The following is a 19622-nucleotide window of genomic DNA, read 5'->3' on the forward strand; positions in this document are numbered from 1 at the left end:
TCGGTAAAAATGTACAGACTCCGACTATGTAAATTGTAGGTGTTAAAATTTCCAATTTGCATATACTATTACAAATAAAACTTTTTTCTTTTAGCTTTTTGTAAAAATGTAAACTTTTTTTTTAATTTTCTAAGTTTTGTGTAATGTTACTCAATGTTTGCAACTTCTTTAGTAAATTATATAAAAGGCCACAACAGCATCGCTACAGCCTTTAAACCCAAACTTTAACAGGTTAGTGTGCTAAAAAGTGGCCTGATGATTCATGCTTTTAGTGATAAAATAGTAAATACACAATAAATACACAGAACTGAACTTTAGGAATATCAGTATCTTGTAACACAAGTGAACAGGATAACAGGTTTCAGTAGTGCTAAAATAGTTAGAAAGGTTTCTCTAATAACCAGTTAGGATTAACACTTGACTAATTAAGGATTAGCTATAGGAGTTTACTATTAGGACAATGACAGAATTGTTGCTGAAAATGGGGCCTGTCAACCATAAACTAAAAATCAGTAATTTCATGCAGAAATAGCCATTATACACACTTGTAAGACCTTGTCTTTATTTTAAAATTAATTTAATGGTATCTTGATAAAAAAAGCAACAATTTCTATCAAAAACATGAGAATTTCTGATTGACCTCAAACTTTTGACCGGTACTATGCATGGAGTCGAAGTTGGCACCGTAGATCCCGGAATATAAGCTGAGAATTTCGTCCTAGAATTTTGGCTTGGAGTTTGGGGGTCGGCTTATACAACGAGTATTGTTTCAGATTCAAGATTTCCAGCGCAATGCCGGTTTTGCCGATGAATACGGAGTAAATAATGATGAAACCACAGAGCCATCTATCAGATGAAGAAGTAACTTTGCATGCCGGTACTTTAAATTAAATAAAGAATTTATTCAAAAAAGTGTTTTAGTTTTTTTTTTTAATAAAATTTATAATAAATTATCGTGAAGTTTAAAATAAAAATTTTTGTTTTGATTTACGACCAACATCTTGCGTTACCACCCAAATGCGGTCACGTGTATCCGCTTGCGCGATTGTAAACAAACAACCGAGAGCATTAGTAGTGTCAGTCGGAGCCCAGATACAGGTGTTTGTGGATGTAATTTCGGTCATTGCAGTGATTTACCTATATATATATAATTCACTAAGACCATGCAAACAAGACACATAATTGCTAAGGAAGAAAGAGAAGGTAAAGAAAGTGATCACAATCGAAACGAAGATGGAAATTGTGTGGAAATATGAGAGTGCTGTTCATGTGACCGATCTCGCTAATATGTACAACATGTCGAAATCCACCATCTCGGCAATTTTACAAAGAAAAGATTTGCATAAGGAGGCTCCTTCTAAACAATAACCACCTTCCGTTTCATTCTCCTCCTCCCTTCCTGCAGCCCAAAGATGTCAAATTAAATGGCGAGTACAGCATGAAATTGTTGCTTCTAGAATAGAATAGAATGCCTTTTACTGTCACTATACAAATCTACAATGAGATTAAAAGCAGCTCCTTCAGTGCAGAAAAAAAGTTCTGTATAGGGCTTGTATGGTTGTATTTTTAGCCTTAGCATAACACCGGATCTGCGGCCCCGCTTCTGCTTTCTTTCCCTCCTCCGTCTGCGTCGTCTCCTAGACCCAACAACAATCCACGGAGAGCCCGCTGGTCTCGCCATGTTGTCTGGGATGTTGTGTGTGTGATGAAAAACACCCGAAACAGATGTCTGGCTCTGGACACCGAGGTCTATAAGGTTCTGACGAGTGTGTGGATGTTCGCCGAACCGATTGTGCACAAACAAGGAAAAAAAAAAAAAAAAAAAAGTACAAAAACAACAAAAAAGTGCACTGAAAAGAAGAGCCCTGAGCCACTGCGACAATGCGCACCGCCATGCTCCTAGCTTAATCTAGCCTACTTCTGGTAGGCTAGGCACTTTTTATAACTTTTTAGATGGATAGATAGATACTTTATTAATCTCAAGGGGAAATTCACATAATCCAGCAGCAGTATACTGATAAAAAAAACAATATTAAATTAAATAGTAATAAATTTTAGTTAGTACATTAGAAAAATTATTGGTGTTTTTGTAAATTATGCACATTATACAACCCTTTTTTATTATGAAAAGGTTAAGTAAGTGTTGCAGTGGGAGGTTCGGAACGCATTATGGGTTAGCCTTTGCGAAAGAATTAAGTTTGTAAGTCAAGGGTCCAATGTATTGCGTATTTATGTTAATCAAATTTATAACGAGTCTCCAAAAATCCACCCGCCGATGTACCATATTTGCGTATATAGTTTCAACACAAAGGTTTCATTTTACCAAACTTCTCCGCAATCACTTCCTGGTTTCCATCAAAAATGCAGACAGTCTCAAATTCACGTAGATAAACATGATAAATATACCTGAAGAGACACTTTTAAGGAAATTTAGAAAATTTTGCTTGGAGAAGGGGGTCGGCTTAAATACCGGTCATCGGCAAATACATGTAATTTAGTAGGTAGAGAAGGGGGTCGGCTAATATACCGAGTCGGCTTATATTCCGGGATCTACGGTAGTACCATAAATTGAGGATTGGAGTTGAAAGTTTAGTGTATTGATTCCTCAGCTCTGTTTTAAATAAGGCGATTTTTCGGAAACGGGTTTGTTTAACAATGATTTAGTAAAAATACACGTCTTAAATATTGTGAGCATATGACTGGATACCTGACATTTAAATTATGCAGTACGAGAAGTATAAAAATTGCTGCTGTTTAATCAGTCTCCTTTCTGCTTATTTTAATGAAGAGCGTTGCTATCTCTCTGTTCTCCAAGAAAATGTGAAATTAAAATATTTTTTTACAAACAACACAGCATGAGTATCAAATACAAAATTTATCATTTGTGTGTGCAGTATTCCTTTAAAGTACACAATTTCTGTAATTTTAGCTAATAGAGCCTGCACCATCCAGAAGGATGCAAACCTATGACCTTTCCATTCTCAGCCCATCCATGGCGAAATAAATAACTGACAGCTTATACAGTACAAGAAATGGTCCAGAGAAGCAAATTTTAGTACAGGTTGTTGATATTCAATTTTTCTTGTAAAAGCATGTCAATGTTCATTCTAATTTATGTTTGCCTTAAAAAATGTTAAATGGCCTATACATTTTGCAACTCACATCCTTTTTTTCTGCATTCAGAGTAAAGTGTTCCCAAACCTTGATAGTCATATTTCGCCATTTGCTTACCATTTGCCTTTTTTCAAATATGTTCACAGTTGAGAGCAGTGACGCAATTACAAGTCACAACACATTAGGCCTAATGATGTAATCAACTACTCGATTAAGGTGATCGCTGCCCACATTTTTAATAATCGATTATTAGTTGTTGCAGTTCTAAAACCAGCATGGTAGAAATGCATTACTCAAAACATTTTCGGGAGTAAACATTTAACTAACAATATAATAAATAGCATTGTATGCTACCATTTTGAGATAGTCTGGCAAAAACTCTTGAGTGAGCATTTGATATTTTGGCCAGCAATGCTTATTAAAGGAAATGTAGCATCAAATGCATTCAACTTTTCTGAAATGTAAGTGTGAGTAGATTCAAAGCCGCACACCCTACCTACACCACCAATCACTACACTTACCGGCTACTTTATTAGGTACACCTGTTTAACTGCTTGCTAATGCAAATATCGAATCATCTAATACATCTCTAAAGTTTACCGAGAATGGTCTGAAAAGGGGAAAATATCCAGTAAGTGGCAGTTTTCTGGGTGAAAATCAGAAGAGGTCAGAAGAGAATGGTCAGACTGGTTCAAGCTCATACAAAGGTAACAGTAACACAAATAACCACTCGTTATAACTGAGGTATGATTAAGAGCCTCTCTGAACACACAACATGTTGAACACTGAAGCAGATGGGCTGCAGCAGCAGTAGACCACACAGGGTGCCACTCCTGTCAGCTAAGAACAGTCAACTGGGGCTACAATTTGAACGGGCTCACCAAAACTGGACAACAGAAGATTGTATAAACGTTGCCTGATCTGATGAGTCTCAATTCCTGCTGTGATATTTGGATGGTAGGGTCAGAATTTGGCATCAACAATAAGAAAGCATGGATCCATCCTGCCTTGTATCAATGGTTCAGACTGGTTGTGGTGTAATTGTGTGGTGGATATTTTCTCGTCACATTTTGGGTCCCTTAATACCAATTATTACCAAGCATTATTTAAACGCCACAGCCTACTGTTGCTGACCACATCCATCCCTTTATGACTGCAGTGTACCCATCTTCTGATAGCTACGTCCAACAGGATAACGCACCATGGCACAAAGCTCATATAATCTCAAACTGGTTTCTTGACCATGACAATGAGTTCACTGTACTCTAAAGGCCTCCACAGTAATCAGATCTAAATCCAATAGAGCACGTTTGGAATGTGGTAGAACGGGAGATTCGCATCATGGATGTGCAGCCGACAAATCTGTAACTGTGTCATACTCTCATGTCAATATAGACCAAAATTCCTGAGGAATAGCCCGGGGCATGAGCACAAGTGAAGGAGTGATGCTGCCTCATCAGAAATGTGCATACTGTTCCCTCCAGGATGCTACAGCGAAACAATCTCAACCAGTGCTGGTGTCGCTTAACCTGCTCCTTAGTTTGTCAAGATAGGGAGGAAAGGCTAAAGGGTACAAGAAAAAGCAAGAGGTTGCAAGACATCCTGACCATCAGAAGGCACACAGTCCTGTGGGGAAATCAAGTGACTTTAAGAAAGTATACAGAATGGGCAGAAGGAAGACTTAGCCATTTAAATATAGCTGAAAGCTTAATTTAGCAGGAACATTAGGTGCTATTAGAGGCAGTTTTTACCTGATGTCCTGGAGTAAAAACAGAGCTACCATGTGACCAAGTGAACTTGGAATAGAGTCTAAAACTACCTCATAGTCAGAACCAATTTAAGCCTGGAAGTCGAAGGATTTTTTGGGGGGTAAAAGCTTAAATGTCAGGAAGAAGAGGGACTCCAAGGTTGAAGAAAACGGAGAAAGATGTGACATATGAAAGAGGCATGCTTTGGTGTACTATTGAGTTGGGCAACTTTGCAAACCACAAGACCTAGTAAAGAAAGTTCAAGATCAGTATAAGCAGGCCTACAGGAACAGTTGGTTTGTTGTTTTATATATTTGTCACTTTATGATCTGCCTTGTTTTAACCTACCTGGTGTACTTTATTTTGATAATAAAATGCAGTTTTTGTATTTTGGCCCCTTTGTCATCTTTACAAGTGAAAGTTCAGACAAATAGTGAGACAATTAGAGTCAAAAGTGGTGTACACTAAAACTCTATTTTCCAAAAATACAAATTTCATTAATAAAGTTTTTCTTAAATGTTTACACAGATTGTCTGAAATTATGCATCATCCTCTCAGATCTTTCAGCACAAATCTAAAAACAGTTCACTATTTCACTACAACTGAAGTAATCTTGCTTAGAATGGTAGATCATACAGATCCTCACCAAAAACACTTTGCTGAAAAATTAAACACATTGATTAGCTATGAATTAACTTGTTCCTTGCTGTTTATACAGTAGTTTCTAATACTGTTTTACACATGCTGTAGAAGAAAACAAAAAGAATGAAAAATGCTGCACATCAGCATCCAGAAATATTGTAAATCTAACATTACTGTGCTACATCTCATGTTAATATATTAATATTAAGATTGGGAAATATGGAGGGAGACGCAAAGATATAGGATGATACTTTCAGTCAAACCAGTTGCTACTGAAATTTAGCACATTGATGAGGACATATATAGGTCCCTCTGGTCTATCATATTCTCCTTTATCTAGACGGCTTAGAGCAGCGTAGAGTGTATTAAGCAATACTATTATGTGTTCTGTGTTACAGTCACCTATGATAGCATGGAAACAGAGGTCTCCCTGGTGGCTAAAGGCTGTGTAGTAGGTGTTATTCCCTCACACTACTTAAGAGACTTTTAGCAAAAGTATATTAACTAATGATGTTCCTTCCATGTCTCCTCGACTTAGTTAAGTCCTAGCTCATTAATGAAAATGTATTCATGGGGAGCTGGGCTTGCGTAAAGTTAAAAATTGTCATAGGGTGTGCTTTGCTGTTTCACTGGCAGTGCTTCTAACATAAACACAAAAGATTCCTGACCCCCCATGACAAATGTGCTAAAGGTTCTGAAAAAGTTTACACACAAATTTCACTTCAAATAATACCTGCTCTTCTCTTTTTTGTTTTCGTAGTTGCAGGCCTTCCTCTTCTCTTCTACGCCGCATCTCATCTGCATTTAGAGACTTGTTTTTATAGCTCTTTAGCCGCAAGTTGTCTTTTCCTGAGCTCATCTTTGTAGGTTAACTCCCCAGGATCCAGAAAAAGCTGTAAATAGAAACACATTAATATCACCAGATTTAGTCATGTTGTGACTGACTCGCTAGAGCCAAGAAGAAAAAGTTTTACACATTTTGTCACCTTTAATAGTGCAAGAAGTTTGAATCATAATTCATCAAGCAGCCTAAGACACTACTTGTTTTCACTTCATCACCATTTCTTACTCAGACAGAGACCTCAGAACTGAGCATTTTATTTAATTATACTATCGTCAGCACCATAAGATATTCTTTTATATGCATCTTACAAATATTGCATTCTTTGCATACCTCCTAGTTCACTGCACCTTATCCATTGTCTTTGTTCCTCTTTCTTCATCTCAATTCAAGTTTTCACAGCTTACTCTCTTAGCGATCACCGATTTTTTTTTTTTTTATACTCATAGAAGCATATCTTAGCAGTCACAATTACTAATAGTAATGACTGCAATTGTATGCATTACTTTAACAAATATTTCATAATGCTGCAATTGTATGCATTAATTTTTCAAATATTTCATAATGTAAATTAGGCATTTACATGGATATTAAAATTTTCTATTCACAACATGTGCAATCATATAATTTCAATAGATTTCATTTTTAACATGCTCAATTGTATAAGACCCAAGACACGGAACTATCAACGACTCTGCAGCAAAGTACACTTTATGTGATAACCACATGGTGAGGTTTTGGATGACTCATATGATACAAGTATTTGCAGTGTGCTTTGTCCCCCTATTATTTGTCACTCTTTGGATACGCAGTGAAACTTAATGTTTGCTCAACACTATCTTGAGTTTTGCTTGCTTGGTCGGGGTGGGTGCTCAAGTTACTGTTTAAATGTAGTTTTAGCTGTACTGAACAACTTCCAACAAGTCTTAGACAGAAGACATGTCACACAGAAGCCCAGTAGTTGCTAAAATCACATAACTACTGCGTCACATGAGCTGCCATCTTAAGTGAATTGCAGTGCATGACAAACGAAAAGACTATTTCTTAACTTTCCCACAGACTCGAAGTCAGTATTGCAAATAGCACAAGGGGAGGGATATGTTGGCAACTAATCAAAGCAATGAATGGCAGAATATGAACTGGAGCATCACGCAAAAATTAACAAAGATGTGACACAACCAAACTGGTTGTAGTGTATCCCTTTGAAAATCCACTGTGATTTAATATTATAACTTCATTCACTTCAAGGTTGGATGCTTTCACATAAGGATTACTGGGCTGACCACTCACTAGTTTCAAAGGCAAAATTCTGTAATCTGGAGTAAGCAAAATACAAAAACTTTTCTTGATTCTCTTCTATTCTGAATGTTCTCTGATGCCTATTTAAAGCAAGCATGAAAAATGTTAGGAGCAAAGACTGGTAGAATGAAGTTGTATCCCTAAAGTTCACAAAAAAAGCTGAAACAAAATGTGTAGATGAATCTTTCGTGAAACTCTGGATTGCCCGTTTTCTTGATAATATAACCTCATATAAGCTAGAAAGATGTAAAGTATGAAACGTAGGTAAATATTTTTAACTAAAACTAAGCTATTCTCATTATCAGTAGTGTTTAAATACACAACATTATTGTGCAAAGTCTAAAGTTTACCTTAAATATTTAGCCAAAAATTAATCTTTTCTGTTGTTTAGTTAGGTTTACCAAGAACACCCCCAAAGTATGAAAAGGTAAACATATATGCAAAGAAATAAATATACAGTATTCCCAATAATCTCTGGATTGAATTTCAATGCACACTTTAAAAAAAAAAATCTGTTAAAGTTTAACTTGATTGATGGGAACATCCGGCTGCTCTTTTAGACAAAACATTTTAAAATAAAAGGTCATAATTTTTTTTAAATTCTATCCAATTACAGTGTATACCTTAAATATGGAGACGAGTGTTTTCATTCACATTCTGAATACAACTGTTACATTGTTTTGGCAAGAAAAGAATCAAGACAAATTTCCAACTAAATGGCTGCATTTGTACAGGTGGCTAGCCTGCATTTGTGATGAAATGAGCTGCTCTATATATAACTTGCTCATCTCAAAATAAAATTTACAAATCACGGTTTCAAAATGTTCACACTGGCCACACAGCTGCGTGGCTCAGCTCTTAATGCTGTTTTATAATGGACACACAAGGCAGACTACTTTAATACTAATATAACAACTCATGCAACATTCCAGCATATGCACATGTTCAGAAAAAAACAGCATTTTAGAAGGATCATACATCTTTTATTCTAAAGCACATAACCTAACATTCCCCACATCACACAACCAGTTTTTACACGATAACTCCAACAATATGAATAAATTGTCTAATATATAAGACCAACACTCTCTTGATCCTTCTAGTTAAATAATTTTGTTGTCAGAAGGGTGGGGGACTTGGTTCCCTTGCACCATTGGATTAACCCCAAGCTGCAATCTCTCCATTATTTTGTCTGTCTCTGGTTGACCTCAAGATTTTGCTTCTTCAGCATCAGTCTTCTATCTTAACAACCCTGTTCTTAACAATGTCTTGGCCAGACATTTTGTATGTTAACACTGGCACAATACATTAACAATATTACCAACAGTGCTGGTGCTCAAAGGCCCAGTTAGGGAACAACAACAGCTCTCAATCTCAGTCTTGAGAAACCATACTACCAACTCATGATTACTGCCCGAATTACTTTGTAAATTAGAATCAACCTGTAGCAACTATTAACAGAACTGGACAACTCCTTATTATTATCAGCATGAAATATTTAACTTTCTCAACTATTAAAATTAGGAACAAAACTGAATTCTCTATAAACAACCAGTTTAACTATAAACCATTTCTTCAGTTTGCAGTCATATTAAATGTTAAAATTAAATGTTTGGAGAATGCTCTATACGACTGTCATCAGTGCTGATATTTCACATCTCAAGGGTGTTATTTTCTAACACTGGTACACGTGTCGCTGTGTGCATTTTTCACGTTTTCCCATGGCTATTTGAGTTTCCCTCATAAATCCCAAATACATGGGTAATAGGTTAACTGGTAACTCTGAAATAGCCCTATATAAACAAGTTTAGGACACATATTGAATGTGATGGATTCATAATCATACCAGTTTGGTTCTTGCTTTCTGTCCAGTGTAAACGGCATTCCATATTAGACAATGTTTTGAGATATTTTTAGTCATAGTATTCAATTAAATAATCTTTGTTAGTTGGAGACAGTCGATGGCATGCTTCTGTGGCTGCCGGTCGCCCAATGTGACATGTTCTAACTAGTCCACGACTTGTCCTGAAAAAATCAGACAAGTTTGACTATGTCTTTAACTGTAGGGGTGGACTCTGTGTGCATGAATGCTCATCCAGAAGTACAATACATATAATCCAGCAACGAGGAATAAGCTTTTCTGTCTTGAGGTCTTGTGTTTTAAAGAAAAACTGGGCCATGATTGCAGCTGAACTCATCATACCAGTTAACCCTTCATACAGCACCTGCTCTTTCAGGCAGCTTGTTATTGGCTGTAATAAAAGGGGGCGAAGAGAACTGTGCTAGAAGGTCAGCACGCAGTCACTAAAGCTGTCACTCCCAGTGAGTTTCAGTCATGTAAACTGACTTGGTCCGGCGACAAGATGGGCAACTCGGTCAGCATGTCTGACATACCCAATGACTATAAGTCACATAATTTGCCTTACCCAGAGAGATTCTTGCTCTCCACACTTTCAAACTCAATTAAGTGCATTCAGAAAAAGAATAAATGGGAAACTAATTGAGACTAGGAAATAGAGTATATGTAGAGTTAACACATTTTTGATAGTTTCTAGTAAGAAAACAAAAAAACTATTTCTTGCAAAGGAATAAATTAGGTCATATCAGTCACATTGATTTAAGCACCTAGAAAGGCAAAGACTATAATCATCAGCGCTGCAGTTATCTTTAACTAGTTGGTCAACTGCCTGTGGATTTAATTGTGGCCGGTATGAGCACTCACCAAAGGAAAAATAAAATCACAAACATCTGATGAATGAAGCATAGGTCAAAATAAAAAGTACTATTTGCTTGTGATAAAAGGTATTTGTACAGGAAGATGCAGTTTTATTACTGAACTAAACACCAAAAAAAAAAAAAAACCTCAGCAAAACGTTGGGGACAAGCAGGAGTTGGAGTTTGTCTAAAGTCAAATGAAATGCACTACAATGTTAATAACTCGATATCTTCTTATACCTCTGCCCACCAATTCCACAGTACTATTAAGGTGAAACTCCCAAGCATATCTAGCACCTCAGATGCAACTAAGGAGTGCATAATAAAAAATAGTCAAAGTCTCCATCACACCATGTCACATTTTAATGGGACGAATTATTCTATGAGTAAGGAATGAGATGAAATGAAAAACTGGAAGAACAGTGTTCATCTGGGACCAGATATTTGAACATTCAAATGAATTTATTACAGGTGATTTAAGGCATAAACGTTAGAACACATAATTTCCTACTCTACTGGACACTCTACTCTAGCAAACAAATTTAAGGTTTCCAAAACACATAGTTACATTAAATGGTAAAAGAGTGTAAGGTACACAAAAACATGTTTTAATGTAGCCATACTGTTGTTATTTACTTCAAAAGTATCTCAATATTCTGAAAATGTTAACTTTTTAAATTGTGAATCAAAAAACACCTCAATAAACACCAAATTAACTGTTGTTCATCAAAAATATTTTTAAAATGTGTCAGTAATTCAAACAACTTGATGAATGAAACCACAAGTCAGCTTGTTTAATCCCTGCCTCCGACTGTGTTAAACTGAGCAAGCCACATCTGCTTGTGCTCCTGATTATAAAAATATACTACGTAAACTACTGTAAAGTATCCTAATCACACAGACTGCCTTAAGTAAGGGTGTAAGCTCAATATAACAATAACAATAACATAAGGTGGAACAACCTCGGTTGAAAGGCAGTTTTGCATTGTGTTTCCTCCATGCCCAAGAGCCACAAAGTGACTGAGGCTACACTGATCATTCTAATAAAAGGGGGGAGGGGAGGATAGTACTGTACAGTACAGTACAGGACAGGATAGCACAGTATTTAACACCTTTCGTATTTCAGAACTTACAAAAGCTTAAGGCTAACGCTCTTAAACTAATTTATTTAACAAATTAATTTGGCACCAATCGTTAATTAATTCATATAATTAGTCCGATGTATTATGAATATATTTAAACCTACAAGATAAGTGTAGGTTCCATTTGTACGGATACATTGTATATGCCACAAGTCTTCACCTATCATTACAAACCAGCCCCACCCACATCTGCCTTCACATGGTACAATCTAAACACACATCACTGATTTGCAGGCGATTTTCTCCAAGTACACGTTTGTCCTCCTAACAGGAAGTTGAAACACACGGTTAACGTAAAGCACACCTGGCCGTACCGACTTGAGCCCGGTTTGTGGGCTCACCATCCCGCCCCCACCCCGCGGACGCTGTCCATGCGCACCCGCCTCCTTCCAAAAAACGTTTTCGAACTGGACTCATGCGAGTAATGTGCTCATGGACCCGCGTGACAGTACGATACGAGACGGTCCAGTCGCAAGGGAGAATCTGGGACAACGGAACTTTAACCGGGAGTCCGCTGGGCGTCCTTTCCAGTTCCTTCCTACTCTTTATTCGCGACCTACCCTCGCAGCCCCTACTCTGAACAGCGAGGTACGCCGTGCCGTCGGACCTACACCGTCCAAACGTTTCTCCACACACCGCCCGTTTCGGTATTGTTAACATGGTACGATTACCACCCTCAGCGGACGGTGGCTCACATATCGGTTACAAGAAAATGAATATTTTTCAGTGCTGACCTGTTTGTTTAATTGCGTTTTGTTTCCTATTGCGTTTTCGGGCCGGTGACCGCTGGCGGTGCTTTATGGCGCATGCTCTATACGTCGTCGCTCGGGTAGCGCGCAGGAAAAAAAAGGGGGAACGCGCATCTGTGGCGCTGTAAGCTCGTGCACGCGAGACGGAAGTCTGCCGTCGTACACGAGCGGGACACCTCAAGATTGGAAATGAAAGCGAAGCTGCGTTTAGTCATGCGCTGTCATCGCTATCGCGGGTCAGAGCGCCACTGCACGGCCATTGGGCTGGACAGCAGTTTACGCAATTCAAGATTCTTCTCATATCGAAGCCGCTTGTTCAGTTTCTTTGTTCAGGCAATATTTACTTAACGTTGGTAAGCTTTGTTGGGGAAATACGACTGTGCATGTCCGTTACTTGTAGTCTTTTTCAGGTTAACTGCGCCACACATTCTTCAAGTATGCTGATATTTAAAGTACGTTGCTGGTAAAAAATATTTTCACGTTCTATTATATTCACATTTTTACTCTAGGTAGTATGATGGACAATCATTAAGCCATACGGGACAAAATTAATTATCAGGCAGAGACGTTTTTTATTTTTTTGAGGGGTCATTTTACATCTGTGTACAGTATATAGCAAACCCTTTTCTTAAAAAAAATGTAATAATTCTGTCGATACATTCATTCACTTTCTGACTGTCGTTTAAATTAACGGCTTGTGGGGGGCTGAGCCAGCCTTGCAAGCACTGGCGGCAAAACAGGAACCATCCCTGTCATCAATCGCACATACTGGGTCAGTTTAGATTCGCAAGTTTGCTTAAACTGATTTTTTTTTGGGAGGACATCCACACAGACACATTAATTTGTATTCATGTAAGTGCACATCTCGTTTATTCAGGTGAATGCAGATATTAGATTAAATATACTGTACATGTATACTGCAGCAAAACAAATCTGAATTAGACTAACCCACCCTAAATTGCGATGTTCATAGGAACTATGATTTATTTAATGAGGCAGAAGTACATAATAAACAAGAATAATTGATTCAGACATTTGAAATATTAAAACATATTTAATGCATATGTTTAAAGTCAAAATAATCTCGGTTGTAATAGAAAAACCTTTGCCTTGAAATAGTTTAAAACGATACCTCTCGTGTTTATGTCTGAAATTTGACGTTTTAAACCTTCTGAGAGTAGCTCTTGTATGCCTATTCCCGCGGTAATGAGTCAAATATAACAAGTATTATTATATTTGTGATCAGCAACCTCGAAATAGCAATATTGTTTTCCCGCTATGGTCCTCTGATTCTGATATTGTGCCCCACACTAACCTACACTCTATGGACCTTCAGCTGTATAGCGCCCAGAAATTGGAATGACCTCCCGAAATGAATTAGATCAGCTGACTATTCATTTAAAAAACAAAAGCAGCTTAAAACACATCTGTTCAGGAAGACGTTTAACTTAACCTAACATTCTACCCCTTCTTTCAGGTAACCTCTCTGTCCAGATGCTGGGGATAATTTGCGTGTGTGTTATTTCACAAATTATGTGAGCTGTTTCAGGCATTTAATTTAGTATTATACTTTTGATTTATTCTTTTTTCTATTCTATTTAATGCTTTGTATATACTTCATTTGTTTATTGTTCTATGCATAAAATATTGTATCTTATACACCTTGAACATGGGACAGGCACTATATAAATAAAATGTATTATAATAAATGGCCCTTCACATGCCTGTATTACTGATCCTCATTTTTAATAGTATTGTGAAAAGAATTAAGTTTGACAGCCATTGGGCAGAATTTTCTTGAAGAAAATTCTGATCATATTTGCTGAAGATACATACTGGTTTACTCTTTATCATTAGGACGTAATTTCCTGCACAACATACTTCCAAAAATGGCCTAAGAATAAAGGTGTTTCAGGTTTGGAATGCCAAAAATAGGAGGAACTCAAAAACACTTGATTGTTTTGCATAACTACACATCAAGACCAGTCAAACGGTATACCATATGTTAGGGTTTTCTTGTACTGGTAAGTCAGGATGCTGCAGACATAAATAACTGAAATGAATTCAAGTCCTGGCTTGCACGGTGGCGCAGTGGTAGCACTACTGCCTTGCAGTTAGGAGACCCGGGTTCGCTTCTTGGGTCCTCCCTGCGTGGAGTTTGCATGTTCTCCCCGTGTCTGCGTGGGTTTCCTCCCACAGTCCAAAGACATGCAGGTTAGTTGGATTGGCAATTCTAAATTGGCCCTAGTGTGTGCTTGGTTTGTGGGTGTGTTTGTGTGTATCCTGCAGTGGGTTGGCACCCTGCCCGGGATTGGTTCCTGCCTTGTGCCCTGTGTTGGCTGGGATTGGCTCCAGCAGACCCCCATGACCCTATGTTTAGATTTAGCGGGTTAGAAATGGATGGATGGAATTCAAGTCCTAGCCATCCATCCATTTTCTACCACTTATCCAGGTCCAGGTCATTGGGGCAGGTGTCTAAACAATAATACCTAGACATCCCTTTTCCCCTCCACTTCCTCCAACTTCTCCATGGTATTACAAAGGCATTACTAGGCATCTTTCCTTCCTGTTCTGGGTGTCCTCCCAGATGGACAATTCTAAAACACCTCCCCAGGGAAGTGTCTAGGAGGCATCCTAATCAGATGCCCAAACCACTTCAACAGGGTCCTTTTTCAATGCATAGGAGCAGTGACACTACTCTTTGCTCCCTCTGAATTTCTGCCCTCTGCACCCTTTCTCCCAAGGCTGAGCCCAGACACCCTGCAAAGCAAAATTGTTGCTGCCACTAATATTCACAGTCTAGTTGTTGTAGTCACTATTCAAAGCTTGGAACTATAGGTGAGGTAGGGACGCAGATTGACCTTTAAATCAGGAGCTTCGCCTTTTGGCTCAGCTCCCTCATCAGTATGGCTGGCCAGTACAATATCCGCATGACATGACTGCGGATGCTGCCCTGCTCCACCTGTCTATCCCCCACTCTGTTCTTCATTCACTCATGAACAAAACCCTAAAATACCTAAATTCCTCCACTTGAGGCAGCACCTCATCCCCAACCTGGAGAGGGCAATACACCCTTTTCCTTCTTAGAACCATGACCTCGGATATGGAGGTCGTAATCCTAATCAAGGCAATTTCACAGTCGGTGGCAAACTACCCCAGTGCATGTTAAGGTCACAGTGCAATGCAGCCAGCATGACCACATCATCTTCAAAAAGCAGAGATGCAATCCTGAGGCCATCACATCTAACCGACACACCTTCACTTGAGGAAGCATACTTGAAGGATGACTCACCCGTTACTGGAGCTTAAGTAGTTAAAAAAACTACTTGGTGTTTGATATTTGTCTCAGGTTCTTAAAAGGCTTTGGATGTTGTTGGCTTGCCTTGGATAAAGGTGTCTGACAAATAAATGTGTCAGCCAAGACAACTTACAACATTTGCAATGCAATTGGTTACATTTCCTTTGTTTTTCCAATTTCAGCACAGGCTGATGAAGTGACTTGGTCACGAGCACAAAGTGTCAGCAGCAAGATTTGAACGCTCATTGTCAGGTTTTGAAGTCCAAAGCTTTAACCAATACACCACACCACACTGCCAGCATATCTATTCAACATTTCATGAATGCTGGGGACAGCCATCCATCCTTCCTCTTCTGCTTATCCGAGATCGGGTTGTGGGGGCAGCAGCTTGAGAAGAGATGCCCAGACTTCCCTCTCCCCGGGCACTTCTTTTAGCTGTTCCGGGGGAATCCCAAGGCATTCCCAGGCCAGCCGAGAGACACAGTCCCTCCAGCTTGTCCTGGGTCTTCCCTGGGGCCTCCTCCGGTTAGACATGCCCGGAACACCTCAACAGAGAGGCATCCAGGAGGCATTATGTTCAGATGCCCGAGCCACCTCATCTGACTCCTCTCGGTCCGGAGGAGAAGTGGCTCTACTCTGAGCCCCTCCTAGATGACTGAGCTTCTCACCCTATCTTTAAGAGAAAGCCCAAACACCCTGCGAAGGAAACTAATTTCAGCCGCTTGTATTCGCAATCTTGTTCTTTCGGTCACTACCCATAGCACATGACCATAGGTGAGGGTAGGAGCGTAAATCGACTGGTAAATTGAGAGCTTTGCCTTACGGCTCAGCTCCTTTTTCACCACGGCAGACCGATGCAGAGCCTGCATCACTGCATACGCTGCACTGATCCGCCTCTCGATCTCCCACTCCATTCTTCCCGTACTCGTGAACTCCTCCACTTGGAGCAGGATCTCGCTCCCAATCCTGAGAGGGCACTCCATCCTTTTCCGGCTGAGGACCATGGTGTCGGATTTGGTGGTGCTGATTCCCATGCCAGCCACTTCACACTCGGCTGCGAACCGATCCAGTGAGAGCTGAAGATCACGGCTTGATGAAGCAAACAGGACAACATCATCTGAAAAAAGCAGTGACCCAATCCTGGGCCCACTAAACCTGACCCCCTCAACACCCTGGCTGCACCTAGAAATTCTGTCCATAAAAGTTATGAACAGAATCTGTGACAAAGGGCAGCCCTGGCAGAGTCCAACTGTCACCGGAAATGGGTTTGACTTACTGCCGGCAATGTGGACCAAGTTCTGATTCTGGTTGTACAGGAACTTATCAGGGGGTACGGTACCCCATACTCTCGGATCACCCCCCACAGGATTCCCCGAGGGACACGGCTGAACGCCTTTTCCAAGTCCACAGAACACATGTAGACTGGTTGGGCAAACTCCCATGCACCCTCCAGGACCCTGCCAAGGGTGTAAAGCTGGTCCACTGTTCCGCGACCAGGATGAAAACCACACTGTTCCTCCTGAATCCACCCTCCTCTCCAGGACCCCCAAATAGACTTTTCCAGGGAGGCTGAGGAGTGTGATCCCTCTGTAGTTGGAACACACCATCTGGTCCCCCTTCTTAAAGAGGGGGACCAACACCCCAGTCTGCCAATCCAGAGGCACTGTCCCTGACTTCCATGTGATGTTGCAGAGGCGTGTCAACCAAGACAGTCCTACAACATCCAGAGCCTTGAGGAACTCCGGGCATATCTCATTCACCCCCGGGGGCCTGCCACCAAGGAGTTTTTTGACCACCTCGGTGACCTCAGTCTCAGAGATGGGGGAGTCCACCTCCGTATCCCCAGGCTCTGCTTCCTCATTGGAAGGCATGTTAGTGGGATTGAGGAGTTCTTCGAAGTACTCCCCCCCTCACCCACGTCCCAAGTCGAGGTCAGCAGCAAACCATCCCCACCATATACAGTGTTGACACTGCACTGCTTCCCCCTCTTGAGAAGCTGGATGGTGGACGAGAATCTCCTCAAAGCCCTCCGGAAGTCGTTCTCCATGTTGGGGACAGTGCCTCTGAATTGGCAAACTAGGATGGTGGTTGCCATTTTTAAGAAAAGGGATCGGAGGGTGTGTTGCAACTTTAGGAGGATCACATTTCTCAGCCTCTCTGGGAAGGCCAATGCTAGGGTTCTTGAAAGGAGGATCCAGCTGTTGATTAAGCCTCAAATTCAGGAGGAACAATGTAGATTCACCCCATTCGTGGAACACTGGACCAGTATTTTACCCTGTCAAGGATTCTGCAAGGTTCATGGGTGTATGCCCAACCAGCCTACAAATGTTTTGTGGACATGGAAAAGGTTCATGACTGTATCCCTTGAGTACCAGTTCTGCTGTTTCGGGATATTCAGTCTCTGTAGAACCAAAGTGAAATCTTAGTCCTCAGTATCAGCAGTAAGTCAGACTCTGGGGCTCTGGCAGTGCTGCCCTTTGTCACTGATTCTGTGCATAATTTTTATGATTAATTATAGTGCTTTATGAAAACACTGTATAAAGTTTAACAATTTTAAAGATTAGTAATATTTTACTGTATGAACATTGGAAATGATGAGAGCAATGAAGATTCAAGAGTTGTGGCACCTCCATTTTAATATAGAACAAAAAAAATAATATAAATCAATAGCCTTTGCCATGGTTACAGTATATTGGTGCCATGTCTTTTGGATACATCACTGGAGTCCTTTCTCCATTCTGGCTAAAGGTTCAAAATTGAATGCCACTTCCTGCAAGTGGCCAGAATTTATATGACCTCTCCTGGAAGGGTGGAGTCCCTGAAACAGGGTGAGAGTAATGGAACGTGTCATCCTTGCTTTACCTCTCAAAACAGTGGATGGAAAGTAGGGGAAATTACTGTCAGTGTTCACTCTCATCCTCGGGAGGAATCAACATGCTCATGACTGCAGTAGGCCAATACACTTTGCCTTTTTATATGAACTACAAAAAATGGGAACATGTTCTAATTTTATATACAAATTATACATTATTACCTAGACAATAAAAAAGGGGAAAAACAATCATACAAAAGGTAAATTGTACTTCAACATATGCCTTTTCTAATAGAACTGTGTAAATAAAAAATATTTAAAGTATATTGCTTAACTCACTTAATGTTTATGTTTTTATGTAAAATTCTACCAACGCAATTTTCTGCAATAAAAATAGTATGTTTAAAACAGTCAAAGCTGCTTGCAAACTTCATCTTATTTTCAATTCATTTGCACTGGAAATGTTTCTATGACATCACAGTTAACAGGTCTAACTAGACCTCCTTTATCTCCACCAGAATCTTTTCCCATAAATTACCTCAAACATATAATCCCACCACAATGTCCAAGTGGGTGATACATAGCAACCTCACTTTAGATGCTTAAATCAGCTCAATCTGCTCCTGTCAGTCCAAAGCAGCAGTAAGTTCTCTTTTGTTGACCTTCTCAGTCACTAAACACAGGTCATGAGAATAGAAGATAATGAGTATATGCAACAAATGACAACTGGGTTTATTCAGGGATTTAGTCCCTTTTAATTCAGGATGCACAACCATAGCCCAGTAGAACACCTACACAACATCACTGCACTGGTCAGTCTCACAATCTCCTGAACTCTTGAATAAGGCCACTGTTTTTAAATATTCTCTTCCTTTTCCTTGGGGTAAGTCTCACTCTGGTCTATTAAAAACATCACCACTTACTCCTGCACAGTAAAATTAACTGTTCAGCTAGCATCACCAGCATGTCCTTGTTCTTGCAGTAATGCTTGGCTTCACAAAATGATTTACACTGCAATTAGTTTTCGGTGATGCTGCAGTTAGTGCATCCTCCACTATACATACTGTACCAGCTACCTTAATAAAGAAACAGCTAAACCCATAAAACAGACTTCTGTTGAATTTGATAGTGCCGGTTGAATGGGGTTTTGAGCTATGCTAAAGTGGTCATATCACTCTTTATTTATATCTATAGTGCATTTTTATGACATTTACCACACCCGTACGTAAAGAAGATTTCTAGGTAAAGAGTTAATTTACAAG

At 39.6% G+C, this 19622-nt stretch overlaps 1 protein-coding gene across 2 annotated transcripts in view; it reads right to left on the reverse strand.

Annotated features, from left to right (window-relative positions):
• The window catches only part of kpna1 (karyopherin alpha 1 (importin alpha 5)), a 53691-nt gene extending 41314 nt beyond the window's left edge, over positions 1–12377 (reverse strand). Inside the window, exons 1-2 of one of the 2 annotated variants that reach the window (XM_039744125.1) lie at positions 12236–12377; positions 6238–6397 (exon numbers count right to left, since the gene is read on the reverse strand). In XM_039744125.1, coding sequence (XP_039600059.1) covers positions 6238–6363 — 126 coding nt within the window. In that variant the 5' untranslated portion in view covers positions 6364–6397; positions 12236–12377. Of the gene's footprint in view, positions 1–6237; positions 6398–6678; positions 6785–12235 lie in introns of those variants that run through there. The other variant, XM_039744126.1, reaches the window with a different exon arrangement.
• Positions 12378–19622: the final 7245 nt, after the last annotated feature.

Source organism: Polypterus senegalus, chromosome 2, assembly GCF_016835505.1.
Source record: "Polypterus senegalus isolate Bchr_013 chromosome 2, ASM1683550v1, whole genome shotgun sequence".
Lineage (NCBI taxonomy): Eukaryota > Metazoa > Chordata > Cladistia > Polypteriformes > Polypteridae > Polypterus > Polypterus senegalus.